Below are 12,545 nucleotides of genomic sequence, written 5' to 3'. Positions count from 1 at the left end.
TTGCAAATGAGTTTGTACAGTAAATGAGGACAATTAGGAGCCCATCAGTAGCAAACACTTTCGCCAAACTTGTTTGCTACATTTCAAGGAGTAGCACACTTTGTAATATGTGCTATTAGTGTCCTATTTGCTCTTAAATTTAAACACAAAAAATGTCATTTGGGTTATTTTTACTTAAGTAAATCATAATTTAAAAAATCAAATAGAATAGAAATATTATTTATTACCTTATCATCACAACATGCAGAAGTGCATATATATATATACATATATATATATATATATATATATATATATATATATATATATATATATATATACAGTACATATTTCAGTTACCACTGTTACATTTCAGTTGCCACAGTTACATGTCTTAACACAAAACAATAGCTTATACACCTAAAAGTTGATTCTGAATAGATTATAATCGCCATGTTCTTGCTAGAAAAGAGGGTTTGTTTAAAAAAAGTTCAATGAGAAGCTGTTGTCATCTGTTGTCATTCACAGATTTTTGAAAAAAAGGAATCTGACTTTGAATCCACTTTGCTCTCAAGAAAAGATTAAATATTAACAAATATAAAAATGAAATATAAAAGTTTTTTGTAAAATATTTATATGCATATAGTGTTTGTACAAAAGAGAAAGACAAGGTTAAAAGGACATTGTGTTAAAAACAAATCCACTGCATAGGCAACAGTGGTATGAAATATCATGATAATGAAAAATAATGAAAACCTCCTCCTTTTCAAACTAAAGGAGACATCATGGAGCTCCTGGGATGGTGTTTGATATTTTTTAAAGTTGTGAGTAAGTGCAGAGCCAATTAACCTGCCGTCCCTAGATATAATTTTTGATTCATGGGGTAATAAAAACAGAACTCATATTTCTTACCCATAATAAATTTTATCATTTGAATTAAACTGTATTTGTGCCCTTTGATCAATTTGACTTTTATTTTCTCTCAAGGCTCAGACTAAATCTTATGCATTTTTTTTCTTGATTAAATTTAGAGTATAATTTTGATTTTAATATCTGGTAGGGAAAAATGCATAATTACTTAGTTTTCTGCTTTATTTTGTTTGAAATCAGACTACCGTATAATGTATTGTCATTGCCACTCTGTGCCCTGCTGTATTTGGTTGCAGCTGATTGCTTTCTGAATGGATCACATGTCACTTTAGTTTAGTTTATCTCTTATTTAAGAGAAAAACATAAACAGCTATGTTTTTCTGCATAATGTCGCTCACATATCGTTTATAACACATGCTGTTCTCAGCGTACCTGGAACAAACTGTGCAAATATATTCTTATCTTTTACAAGCCTATTTCTTCCATCTGAACTGTGACACTGCATCCTTGACTTAAATAGACGTGTCCTCTAGCCGTATTTTATTGCTCTCCTTGCATCATTCATTCACATGTTCTTTTAGACGTTGGATTGGTCCTCTCTTTTTCTTTTTCTCATTATCAGCATAAAAGCAGAGTAAAGGCATTTATCAGAAATGTAATGGGGTCCATTGTGATTCCAGAAATCAACAACCAATGTTGAAAAATATGTTTATATGGAAGGATAATAGCTACACATTAAACAAACCCAGTCTTTCATGGAATAGTCACGAGAAGAAAAATACTTTTGAAGGAAAGTAGAAAACAAGCTAATGTTTAAAGTCTGCTGCAGCCCATGTAGGGGACACGGCTAACGAGGAGAAAGTTAACATCATGAAAAACTCACTTTAGTAGCAATTTACTGTTTATGTGCAATCTAAGACTAATATTTTTTGTTAAAGAAGGGACTTAATGAAAAAAATACATAGAGGTTAAAACAAAAATTTGTAATTTTTTAGTAGCTGATGCAACCAGAAGTGGACCAACAAATCCAGAGACCAGCCAAGGCCGTACTAATATTCTTATGCATCACACAGTTATAGTTTTTCCCCAAAATAAATAACAATAAATCCATCATAACATCATACATACCTTTAGGATATATGTTTACAAAAGCAAGACATTTTAGGTCTATGAACATTATTAGAAAGTAAGTTAAATATTGTCTTTGTCATCCTTAAATTTTTCACAGTTCATATATTTTGACGAAATTTATTCTGCTGGCACAAAGGTAGGATGGTTTCTTGATTTAAAATGAAATTGTTTGAAAATACCATTAACTCTGCATGATAAAGATTGCTACAATAAATGGCAGAACCTTCGCATGGTAACTGTTCACCACAGAGATAATCGTGCAGCATTTCTGGGAGTCCTTTCAAATTGACTAAATGAGGTTTCAGCAGTCTGTTGCCGTGAGCAGCATCTTCCCATTGGGAAAAAAAAAGGCAATCTTGAACAATGGATCTAATGAGGTTTTTAACGGATATGAAAGCATCTAAACGGTTAGATGTTTCCCTCTAGAAAATAATAAGAGTGAAAAGGGTAATGATGTGCTAAAATGTTAAGAGAACAGATGAATTGTTTAAAATCATAATTTTAGCATCTACAACATGCAAACAATTTCCCCCAAATTCTGCACTGCACAGAACTAGGCTTCCTAACATGTATCAGTAAGAGTTAGTTTGGTTCCCCCTAGTGGTTTCACTGAGTATGAACACAACAGCTATAACATCCCCTTAATCAGAGCTCCCTTTGCTTGCTTCAAAACAGTGACAACCTGTTAATCTAATTAAATCCAATCAAACAGGCCGATGTAACAAAGGAGAACCAAGGTAACTAATTAAGCAAATGGACTTTATAGAACGGAAAGAAGAAAACCAAAATCAGCAAAGTCATTAGATGTTTTAACTTTTCTGTTTGAAAGATTTAGGAGGTATCTGTGCTTCTTTGATCCCATTAATCACCACCCTACCCCCCAACATGCAATAAATCACAAAAGACACAGAGGTGTAAAAGTTCACTGGTCTTTGGTTTAATTGGTTTCAGAAACAGTGATATGAGGCACCATGTTAATTAGCAAAATGAGAAAGGCAGAAACGGAGATATCATAAAAAAACATGATGTTGTCTGGAGGAACGGGGCTGAAGTAGTTTCTATTCGCCTCCACAGAGCTCCAGCAGGATTTTACGGTAGTCGCCTGACGTGTCTCCCTAAATAGAGAGAAAAAGGTCTATGAGGATTTTAAGAATACTGCAAATTATCAAAAGCTCATTTTGGCTCCCCTTATACATATGGAAACATTTGCAGGGGGAAAAAAAGGCTTCCGTAGATTGAAAGGCTAGCAATCACTTAAAGCATGTTTTCCAATTATCATTATTAGATCATGGCTGATGTATTGTAAAGGTTGTGCTGACTAAAGCGTGTCCACGCCCCTCACCTTGATGAAGGAGTGCAGAGTCTTTCCATACATTTTCAGGAACTGAGCCTTAATGTCCAACATGTCGATTTCAGCTCTGGCGACCATTATTCTGATGAGGACGCTGTCTGTGGTGCCCAGCCCCTTAAAGGAAAAGACAGTAAACTGGATCAAAGTTGTGTTCATAAATCATTGAAGACTATTAATGCCAGTGGGTGATGAACATGCAAAAAAAAGCACTGAAAGAAACTAATAAAAACCCAAACCATAGATTTAAATCTGTATGTTTAAGTCTGGGTGATAGAAGATACCAATTAGGTTTGGACCTGGACTTTTAATAAGCCATATTCGACAATGTTCTGTTCCATTGGAGCCCTGGTTGTCTGTTTTACATCATTGTCTTTGAAGGTGCACCACCTGCTCATTCTTAGTATTTTGCTTAGTTTATTAACAATTTTTGTTTTTCAGGAAGCTTTGTGTACTGTAATTGTACCTTATAATGGACTGACATTTTCCCTTACCCTTCTGAAAAAGAATAACATCCCACCTGCACAATGCTGCACCTTCACGGTACATTGCAAATAATTTAAATCTCAATAATTCCGTTTTTCTTAAAAGATGTGAATTATTTCTTCAATTAAGGAGATAAGTGAGACACTTTGCAAATAGAACAAGGCAATTTAGATTTACAATAGGAAAAAACTATTTAACTAACTAACTACAGTCTCTCGTTTCAAGTGCAAATTATCTAAAATACTTATTTTAAGAATAATTATACTCATCCCATAGGTAAATCAACTTATTTCCCTACTCAGATTAAGGGTAAATGCACTTAATTTAAGACATTTTTTGCCTCCCATCATGCTATGGTTATGTGGAAAAAGTAACATTTTGATCTCATGTGACCAGAGCCCCTCCTTCTATGTCTTAAGTGTTGCTTTGTGGCTTATGGAAAACAGTATACAGAACTTTTTTTTGCTTTCTTTTGCCTATATCTTTCTTCTGACATCTGTTGGATAAAGGCTTTCTCAATGCATGACTCATAGTTGTCTGGTTGAAAGATTCTCCCCTACTGTGGATCTCTGCAGCTCCTCCAGAATTCCAATGAGTGTCTATGTTGTTTATATTTTTATAAAAGCTCTCCTTACCAGGCCTTTCAGAAAGGCTGTGTTTTAGTAGGCTTGCAGTTGTGCTTTTCTTTTAGTTACTGCAATGCTCTGCAAAACTTTCTAACTGACCGGTGTTTTATTATTTGTTCTTCAAAATATTTTTTCAAGCTTCATAACAGCTGTATTTGCATTGAGATTAAACTGTAATTAGCTATAATATCTCCTCTCAAGGGATCTTTTACACAGGATTTTGTTGCAGAAAATGATGGTTAAGGGAGACTGAATACAGCTCAACACCAAGCCTCTCAGATTTGTTTCTATAATGTATCTGAAAACCTTTAATTTCTTTTCAACGTATATTTACCTTCATTGACTTGTATAGTCGTTCAGCAAAGAATGCTGGCTTGTTCCTGATGCACTTCACTGCAAAGCAATAAAAACAAGCCAATATTAGTGTTAGTCACACTAAAATCTTAAAGTCATAGGGAAACGGCTGATCCAACAGTTGCAGTTCCCAATTCTCCTGAGTGGTGCCCGACTTCACACCAGTGAATAAAGTGAATGTGATTGGTAATTTATCAAGAGGGCGGGATTGTTGTGGCGGAAGGTTCGCAAGCAAGTTTGGTTGTGACCGGTGTCTCGAAAGCATCTTATTGACCAGTTAGCAACTTAGTGCTAGTAGGTTCCCAATAGGAAATTACATTGGGACCAAGTAATGCAACTAAAGACGACACTGTCAAGCAACGCTATGGACAGCGGAAACATGCAAGAGCAGGAGAGTTTTGTCGGAGGTCCTGGACGAGTCTCCTCTAACACATTTTTTACTTAGAAGAGGAAAGTGGGGAAGAAGATAATGTGGAAGAGGATGCCAGGGCGGCAGAAGCTTGGTTTGGTGTAGAAGGCTTACAGCCGTACATGTTTGAGCCCTTGCCTCACAACACTGCCAGTTCTGTTAGCTCTACGCCTGCTGAAGACACAGACGTCCATCCCCATGAACACTGGGACTGAAGTCAATGGTAAAGTAAATAATTCTTATCTCTTATTTCAACTGTCAAGATGCTATGACTGAAAAAAATCAATTGACAGATAACCATCGATATATGATCACACAAATTTATGTGTGCAGGCTGACGTATAACTAACTGGCCTTGATAAGATAACGAAAAAAACAAACAAACACAGATTTTAAGACAGGATTATTTTTTAAAAACTTTTGGGACAATATGGTCTGATAAAGAGTACATTTATATACATGTTAAACCAGAATGATAAATAAAACCTTAGATTTTTAAGTTTAAAGATAACTTCTATCAGCAGTCAGACAGTAACTGACAGCAAATAGATACCAGTTTGATGAAACCTGCAGGTATCAAAGCTGACCTATGGCCAGAAAGACGTCCTCCAAGCAGCCAGACATCTCCCTCTTGATACTTTCCTCAATGTCTTTGCCAGAAATCTTCTGATACTCTTCAAACACTGAAACAACAAGAGGATTTACAGAGGGGGGAAGTGATCCTTATGAGCTTGAGACTTACGGAATAGGTAAAAATACAAAACTGAATGTTTGGATATAAACCAGCCACAAGGGGGCAGTAAAGCCTTCTTAATCTATAACAAGACTTCCATCTCCAGTTCATGAAAAAAACTGCAGTTTTGGCAGGAGTACCTCTCAGCAGATGGTTTCGGTTTCTAACACACAGAACCGTGAGGAATTTAACCTCATCTGTGCCCCAACGAGCCTCTCCAGCCTCATAGATGTCCTACAAATCCAGGAGTAAAAAAAATGAATTAATAAAATAAATATACATATATATATATATAATTTATGTATGTATATGGGAGGTTAATTCCTGCTAAAGGTAGAAATATTGACCTTTGCATCTTGAACAGCCTGGGCTTCGTCCACCTTATCGCTTTCATCTCGTCCAGCCTGCAATTACAAAAAAACAAAATAAGTTCAATACGCAGCTAACTAGGGCATTAATGGCTACCGATTCCTCTTCTGTGAAAAAGCATCCATTACAAGTTTTCTCTTGACACATAACAGCACCTCAGAATTGCTGCTACATCAGTTTTGTTTGTGCTGTAATGTTTTACTCGAACTAATATCAAACAAATTAAAACAGAAAATATTCTTACATCAAGTAAAAGAAAGTTTTGTTAAGTCTTTACCAACAGATCTGGATGGGATAGATGACAGTCGAAAATTTTTTTTTTAGAAAATAACTTGTCAATAACAATGTATATGCAAGAAAGTAATTTTAATTGCTCCTAAAACTTTTTTGAGTGACTCCTACTTGTTGCTCTGTGTCTCAGTTCATCAGTGAATAAAGTGATTATTAATGGCACCTTTTATGTATCCTACCTTTTATCTAATCTATGCAGTGTTTTAATTACAGCACCTGAGACGATTATTTTTAAAAATCAAGTTTTTAATTTCAGTATATTAATTCAATGTTAGACCTATTAGTTTACTTTTTCAAAATCTTGTTGATTACCTGTTATACAAATTTCATCAGAAATATTTTCCGGGTTCATTCCTCTTATTCAATACTTCGAATGAGAAAGACAAATATGTGGTCATAGATTAACATCCTGGCCAATTTTTTGACATTTTCCTAATTTCCTGTTATGAAATTAATCATGATAACATGCAGTAAACTTCCCTATATAAAAAGTGACTAAACCTTTATACATGGTATTTCTAAATACTGCGTTAGCTTGAAGATCAAGCTCTTTAACTTTTCAAATTTTGATGCTCCATTTCTTTTCGCAGCCTTTAGTTTTATGAATCCAAAACAAGGAGATTTGTGTTAATGTCAGAAAATACCTCTTGGCATAGATATACCAGTATTTTCTGGTAGGAGTAATAATTTAAAATGTTTAAAACACTTGAACTGTAAAAAACAGGTCTCAATAACAACTATTGAATTTAAGGCATTTTGAAAATCTTTGACAGAGTTGCCAGTAATTGTGAGGTGTGATTTTAAAACTACATATTAAAGAAACAATACTGGAGAAAGCTTGGGGATTTTTGTTTGCTTACCGTGAGCAAAGACACCAAAACTCTTTTAAACATCCCAGAGGTGTCTCCAGACACATCCTGCTCCAGGGTCTTCCCATACTCTAAAGTGAAAAAAAAACACACAACATATATACCTACTTATAGTTCAATCTTACTTAAAGGCAGTTATTAAAAAATGCTATGTTTTCCATACAGTTTAGATAAACGCTCATTTGTGTCAGTTTAAAAACAAAATACTGAAAAAACAAAGGTAAAAAGAACGTGCTCCCAGACAGAGAGCAGATCACGTCCTGAATAATTTATTACTTCCACTGCTTTCTGATAATGGGCCTTTAGTCGCCTGCCGCCATACAATATCGTATGTCATACATAGGCCACAGGAAACAACAGATCCTAAGATATACAGTAACCTGACATATTGTTTACAGAAGTAACACGGTTACCTTTTTTATAGACTGAATTGATGGTATTTATTTCATCATTGGTTCTAGAAGCCAGAATGTCAATGAGGCAGGCCTCTTCAGTCCCAGCCCCCTGTGAAGAAGGAAATATGCATAAAATGAATTGGATCAATAGAAATTAGTTTAAGGCATAAAAGTAAGTCTATGTTTAATGGTGCTAGTTTTTCATTTGTTGTAATCTAACCTCGATGAAAATCAAAGACACATAATATGAGACAAACGCGGCTAATAAAATTCAATGATTAAGGGTGTAACCTTTTTTTTAAATGAGGAACATCTTTTTTTGCTATTCACAGAAATTTTACTCAAAATGTCACCAGTAATGTTAAGCGGATTTAATAAAAATGTCGAGAGCCTTTTTAGGAAGATGTACTCAAAAGTCATACAATAGTCTAAAGACTAAATATTTTAGGCCTTAAAATGGTCATAGAATTCAAAACCGAGTTTACATAGTCATAGATGAATAACGATAGTTCAGTGGGTGAAATGGACGTACAGAAAAGTTCACTCCATCCCCCGTTGGCTCCCTGCCCCTGTCTGCCAGGGTTCCCGGACCAGCCCCAGAGCTGATGGCTCAGTTTGAGTGCCCATTTTTTCACTATGTGCTGCACTGTAGTCGACCAAAATCCCGGACGATTTTGAAATTCCCCCCAGGACATTATTTTAGGTATGAAAACTAGGACATGTCCGGGAAAAAGAGGACGTCTGGTCACCCTACCATATCAACAATTTAATGTTTCAGTGAGTGAGTGCTTGTTGCTATGATGTATCTTTGCTCAGCAGCTTCGCTCGTTGTAAACCAACCAATCAGCGCACAGCTCATGTAAATATTCATGAACATACCATAAAAGGAAGAAAACTTGTCGTTTCATTCTCTGGCTTTTAACCAGGCTTGCATTAGGGCTCATAGAACAGCAAATATGCCATTTTCAGCCAAACCAATGTTACACAACCTATTCAGAGACCTTAAGGACCAGCACCAAATACCCTAAATAATCATTCTATGACCCCTTTAATAAGAGGGGTCTATTTTATATTCTTCTTGCAAATAGTTCGACTAAGATTGGCTATAATCTGCATTATTTAGTAAAATCTAGACAAGATTACATAGAAGTACCTGTCCTTATAAAATCAGGACTTATCATCTGTGATACCTTTATTTCACAAAATTCATAATGCAAATCCTCTTGTTGTTTTGTTTGACACCAAACCCAGTTCAAGAATGAGTTTTAAACTCCAAGGTAAAATGGTGCACAATTAAATAACCAAAAAACAAATAAACTGATAGAAACGTGTATAAACATGGTGAATGTAAAACCCCTTTACCAGAAGTCCAATTAGCTTCATTGGATAAGGAATAAGAATGATTGTCTTACTGTAACTTTTTACAATACTTTTTCTGAAATTATTGTTTAAAATTATGCATTTTGCATGCATTTATTTACAAATGGAATAACTAAAAAAACAGAATATCAACCAACAGATGCTTTCATTTTATTTGTACTTAGTGGAGTTTTTAACCACATAAAAACTGGATGCATTAAATGACTTGAGCTGATAAAGTGCTTGAATAAGGTGTGGAAGGAGCAAATTAAATGACAGTATCATTAGCAAAAAAATAAATTCTGAGGTTTTGCTTTATGTGTTTGCAAAATCCTTTAATCCTTCCTGTTCTGAGGCTATGGAAGTGAGAAATCCTCACCTTCATTGCATGTTTCAGCTCATATGCATCGTAGACAGGTGCTAACATCAGCAGACCCAGAACAACACTCTTGAAGTTCCCACTCAGCTCTGAAGAAAGATCATCAGCCAGCTCCTGATGTGACAAACCAAAGGATCAAAATGAAGTCATTTTCCATTGATCTCATGAATTAATCTCATAATTAAGATCAGTGATGGAAACTGAATGTCTTCTAAAGACCAGACTTGACATATTCCAGCAGCGCTTGGTTCCCCACTAGAGGGTGTGGTTTCTGGAAACATTTAGTGAACAGAGGAGCTGCTAAGACAGCTGACCACGTGTTGGTGTGAACATGACTCACTCTTCCTGCTTTCTCTCTGTCTTTGCTTTTCCTGCTGTTCCCTCAATGAACTCTCAGAAAAACGTTATTGAATCTCTTACTGGACATTATATGGAGAGATAACATTTATCTCACTATGTCAATCCCAGTGCTTCCCCTTCAGTTAATAAATTGATCCAGACTAATCATAAAAGAACGCAGAGGAAGGTTAGTGGCCTCCCTTATTTGGTTTCAGTGGATGTTTATTATGGGAGAGAGCCTTCCCCCTTCCAGCCGTCCACAGGCCTCCCTCTGTCTCAGGTTGTGTTTACAGATGGTCATTTCAAATGTATTTCTCCTCTTTAGTCAATAGTTAACTTGGACTTTATCTGTGTCTGTACCACACCCACAATGAACACATGATAAGAGCAGACGCTGAAACAAAAAGTGATAAAACTTCAACAGCATTTTATCAATAGGGTTCATTTAGGGTGCTGTTCTTCATTTTTTATTATTTTGTTAAGTTATTGCTTCTCCATTTGCTTAGAATAATGTTTGTTCAAGATAATAATCCTTTATTCAATCAGATGATTGCTTCTGCTCTCACCTTCCCCACAGTTTGTTTGTAGGCCTCCTTGATGCGCTGCCTCTGGGCGATCGTACGGTGCGCCAGGACATCGATGATGGCCGCCTCGTCCGTTCCTGTAAGGCAGATCAGAAATAATTAAACCAATCGAATAACATCAAATACATCTTTTAATATCAGACAGAAATAAACCCAATCAAAGAAAGTTTTATTTTGAATAAGAATAACAGATTAATGGAAAACAGCAATCAAATCCTACCTTGGCCTTTGTGAAAAAAATTATTTTACTCCTAGACCTAATAATAATAATCTAATATTAAGCTTTTACAATAACTGAAATAGTGTTAATTCAGCCACACTGGAGGGTTTCCAATGTTTCTAATACTTTTTACTGCACTGTATCTCAAACCTAACTTTTAATCGGGGCGTCTGTCTAAAAAACATTCCTTCAACAGCCTAGTAGATAACCCTGACAAACTGCACTTTTTCACTGTTGCCATGGAAACTTTCTGTTAGTGAAAGGCCTGAACCTGGAGTCAGCAGCATCAGATTAACCTTGTTAACTCTTAACAGCATCAACATTCTTTTCAAGAAATCTGTCAATATGAAGAAAAGGTTTTTTGTGAATGCGTGTAACGTCATTTCAGAGCACTGCATTCTACAGTGAGATCAGTTTTGTAACGTACTCTGCATGACCAGGGGTTTTATCTTCCTTTTTTTTCAAAGGAAAGTGATATTTAACTGCAGGATGCAGAAAGAAAAGACTTAAAAGTCTTAAATCTACAGCTGTGATTGCAAAACAAATGCTTAGCAACACTAAATGATGCGTCAAACTTTCCTCTAGAAGTTGGGAGGAACAGATTTTTTTCTTTCCATGTAGCCGTCCATCTGTCAACCATAACTTCAGTAAATGAATGAAAATGCTGCTGCTGGCCACTTACCAGTTCCCTTCATGGCTCCTCTCAGTTTCTGGACATCGGCTTCAGCGTCGAAACCAGATGCCTCGGTCACAGTTCCACGGTTTCCAATCTGCTCATAAATGACAAATTAACAGCCATTTATCTATAAAAATATATTTTAGTAAACAGTGCTCAAACTTTCACACCTATAAACTTATCTAAAACAAATTTGGCATTTTCACACTACAAACATGCAGTCCTTTTAATAGAAGCAGAAACTTTTATCTACAAAACTGTGAAGCAATACCAAGATCGTTTATCTTTAGCATCAGAGCATATGTCCCTAAACTTTATCTAGTTTTCTACCTATGTTAAAAAAAGCCCCTTAGGTACATGGTGTTATTTGAAGCATTTTTAAATTAAAACTGTGTCGAGTTCTTCACTCTAAAAATGCTGGGTTGATTTATCAGGGTTATGAAATAGAAAAGTTATTTTGAAGGTAGTTGGATTATTTTTAATGGTACTGTGGTTATGTTTTGCAAAACCTATGCACCAGGTCAAGATTCTTTTCATATCCATCAACCCAACATGCATAGGTTGACCCAGCACCTGGTTGTTTGTGCTTTGAGCTCATCATCTGAAAAGACACGAATGTGCCAAGCTGCATCCTCTATCCACCATCAGCTCACACATTTAGAGCACCTAAATTACCGTCAGCATAGCATGTTATTAGTAAAATGTTTGTACAAACTACTACTGTGTTCGGATCTGGCAGATGCGCCTCAGAAAGCCAGATTCTTCAGTCGATTAAGCGCAGCAAAGCGGCCTGTTCGGCCTCTTATGAGGCTGACAAATGCAGCCGATTTTTGCCACTTTTGAAGGACAGGTCTGGTGTATTCTGCTCTCTACTCTCCATACTCTATCCTAGTCTTACTAAATTATGGTTAATTTAAACTTTATTCCGTTTTATGTCATTTCAATTACTAATGTGAAATTTTCATCATAATTTTCTGTAATGGGAGGGTATGTAAACTTTTAAGCACAACTATATATGTATATATATATGTGTATATATATATATATATATATATATATATGTGTATATATATATATATATATATATATATATGTGTATATATATATATATATATATATATATATATA

General features: G+C 35.5%; 1 protein-coding gene across 1 annotated transcript in view; it reads right to left on the bottom strand.

The window, feature by feature from the left end:
• Window positions 1-2,895: 2,895 nt before the first annotated feature.
• Window positions 2,896-12,545, bottom strand: part of anxa4 (annexin A4) — a 13,421-nt gene continuing 3,771 nt past the window's right edge. Inside the window, exons 3-13 of the mRNA XM_015385099.1 lie at window positions 11,424-11,511; window positions 10,504-10,598; window positions 9,599-9,712; window positions 7,879-7,969; window positions 7,457-7,536; window positions 6,284-6,340; window positions 6,077-6,170; window positions 5,791-5,886; window positions 4,775-4,833; window positions 3,323-3,445; window positions 2,896-3,095 (exon numbers count right to left, since the gene is read on the bottom strand). Of these exons, the coding sequence (XP_015240585.1) occupies window positions 3,039-3,095; window positions 3,323-3,445; window positions 4,775-4,833; window positions 5,791-5,886; window positions 6,077-6,170; window positions 6,284-6,340; window positions 7,457-7,536; window positions 7,879-7,969; window positions 9,599-9,712; window positions 10,504-10,598; window positions 11,424-11,511 (954 nt within the window). The 3' untranslated portion in view covers window positions 2,896-3,038. The remainder of the gene's footprint in view (window positions 3,096-3,322; window positions 3,446-4,774; window positions 4,834-5,790; window positions 5,887-6,076; window positions 6,171-6,283; window positions 6,341-7,456; window positions 7,537-7,878; window positions 7,970-9,598; window positions 9,713-10,503; window positions 10,599-11,423; window positions 11,512-12,545) is intronic.

This window comes from Cyprinodon variegatus, unplaced genomic scaffold (assembly GCF_000732505.1).
Source record: "Cyprinodon variegatus isolate N-32 unplaced genomic scaffold, C_variegatus-1.0 Scaffold331, whole genome shotgun sequence".
In the NCBI taxonomy this organism is placed as follows: domain Eukaryota; kingdom Metazoa; phylum Chordata; class Actinopteri; order Cyprinodontiformes; family Cyprinodontidae; genus Cyprinodon; species Cyprinodon variegatus.
Note: the sequence above shows the minus strand (reverse complement) of the source record. Positions and strands in the feature narration are given on the sequence as shown.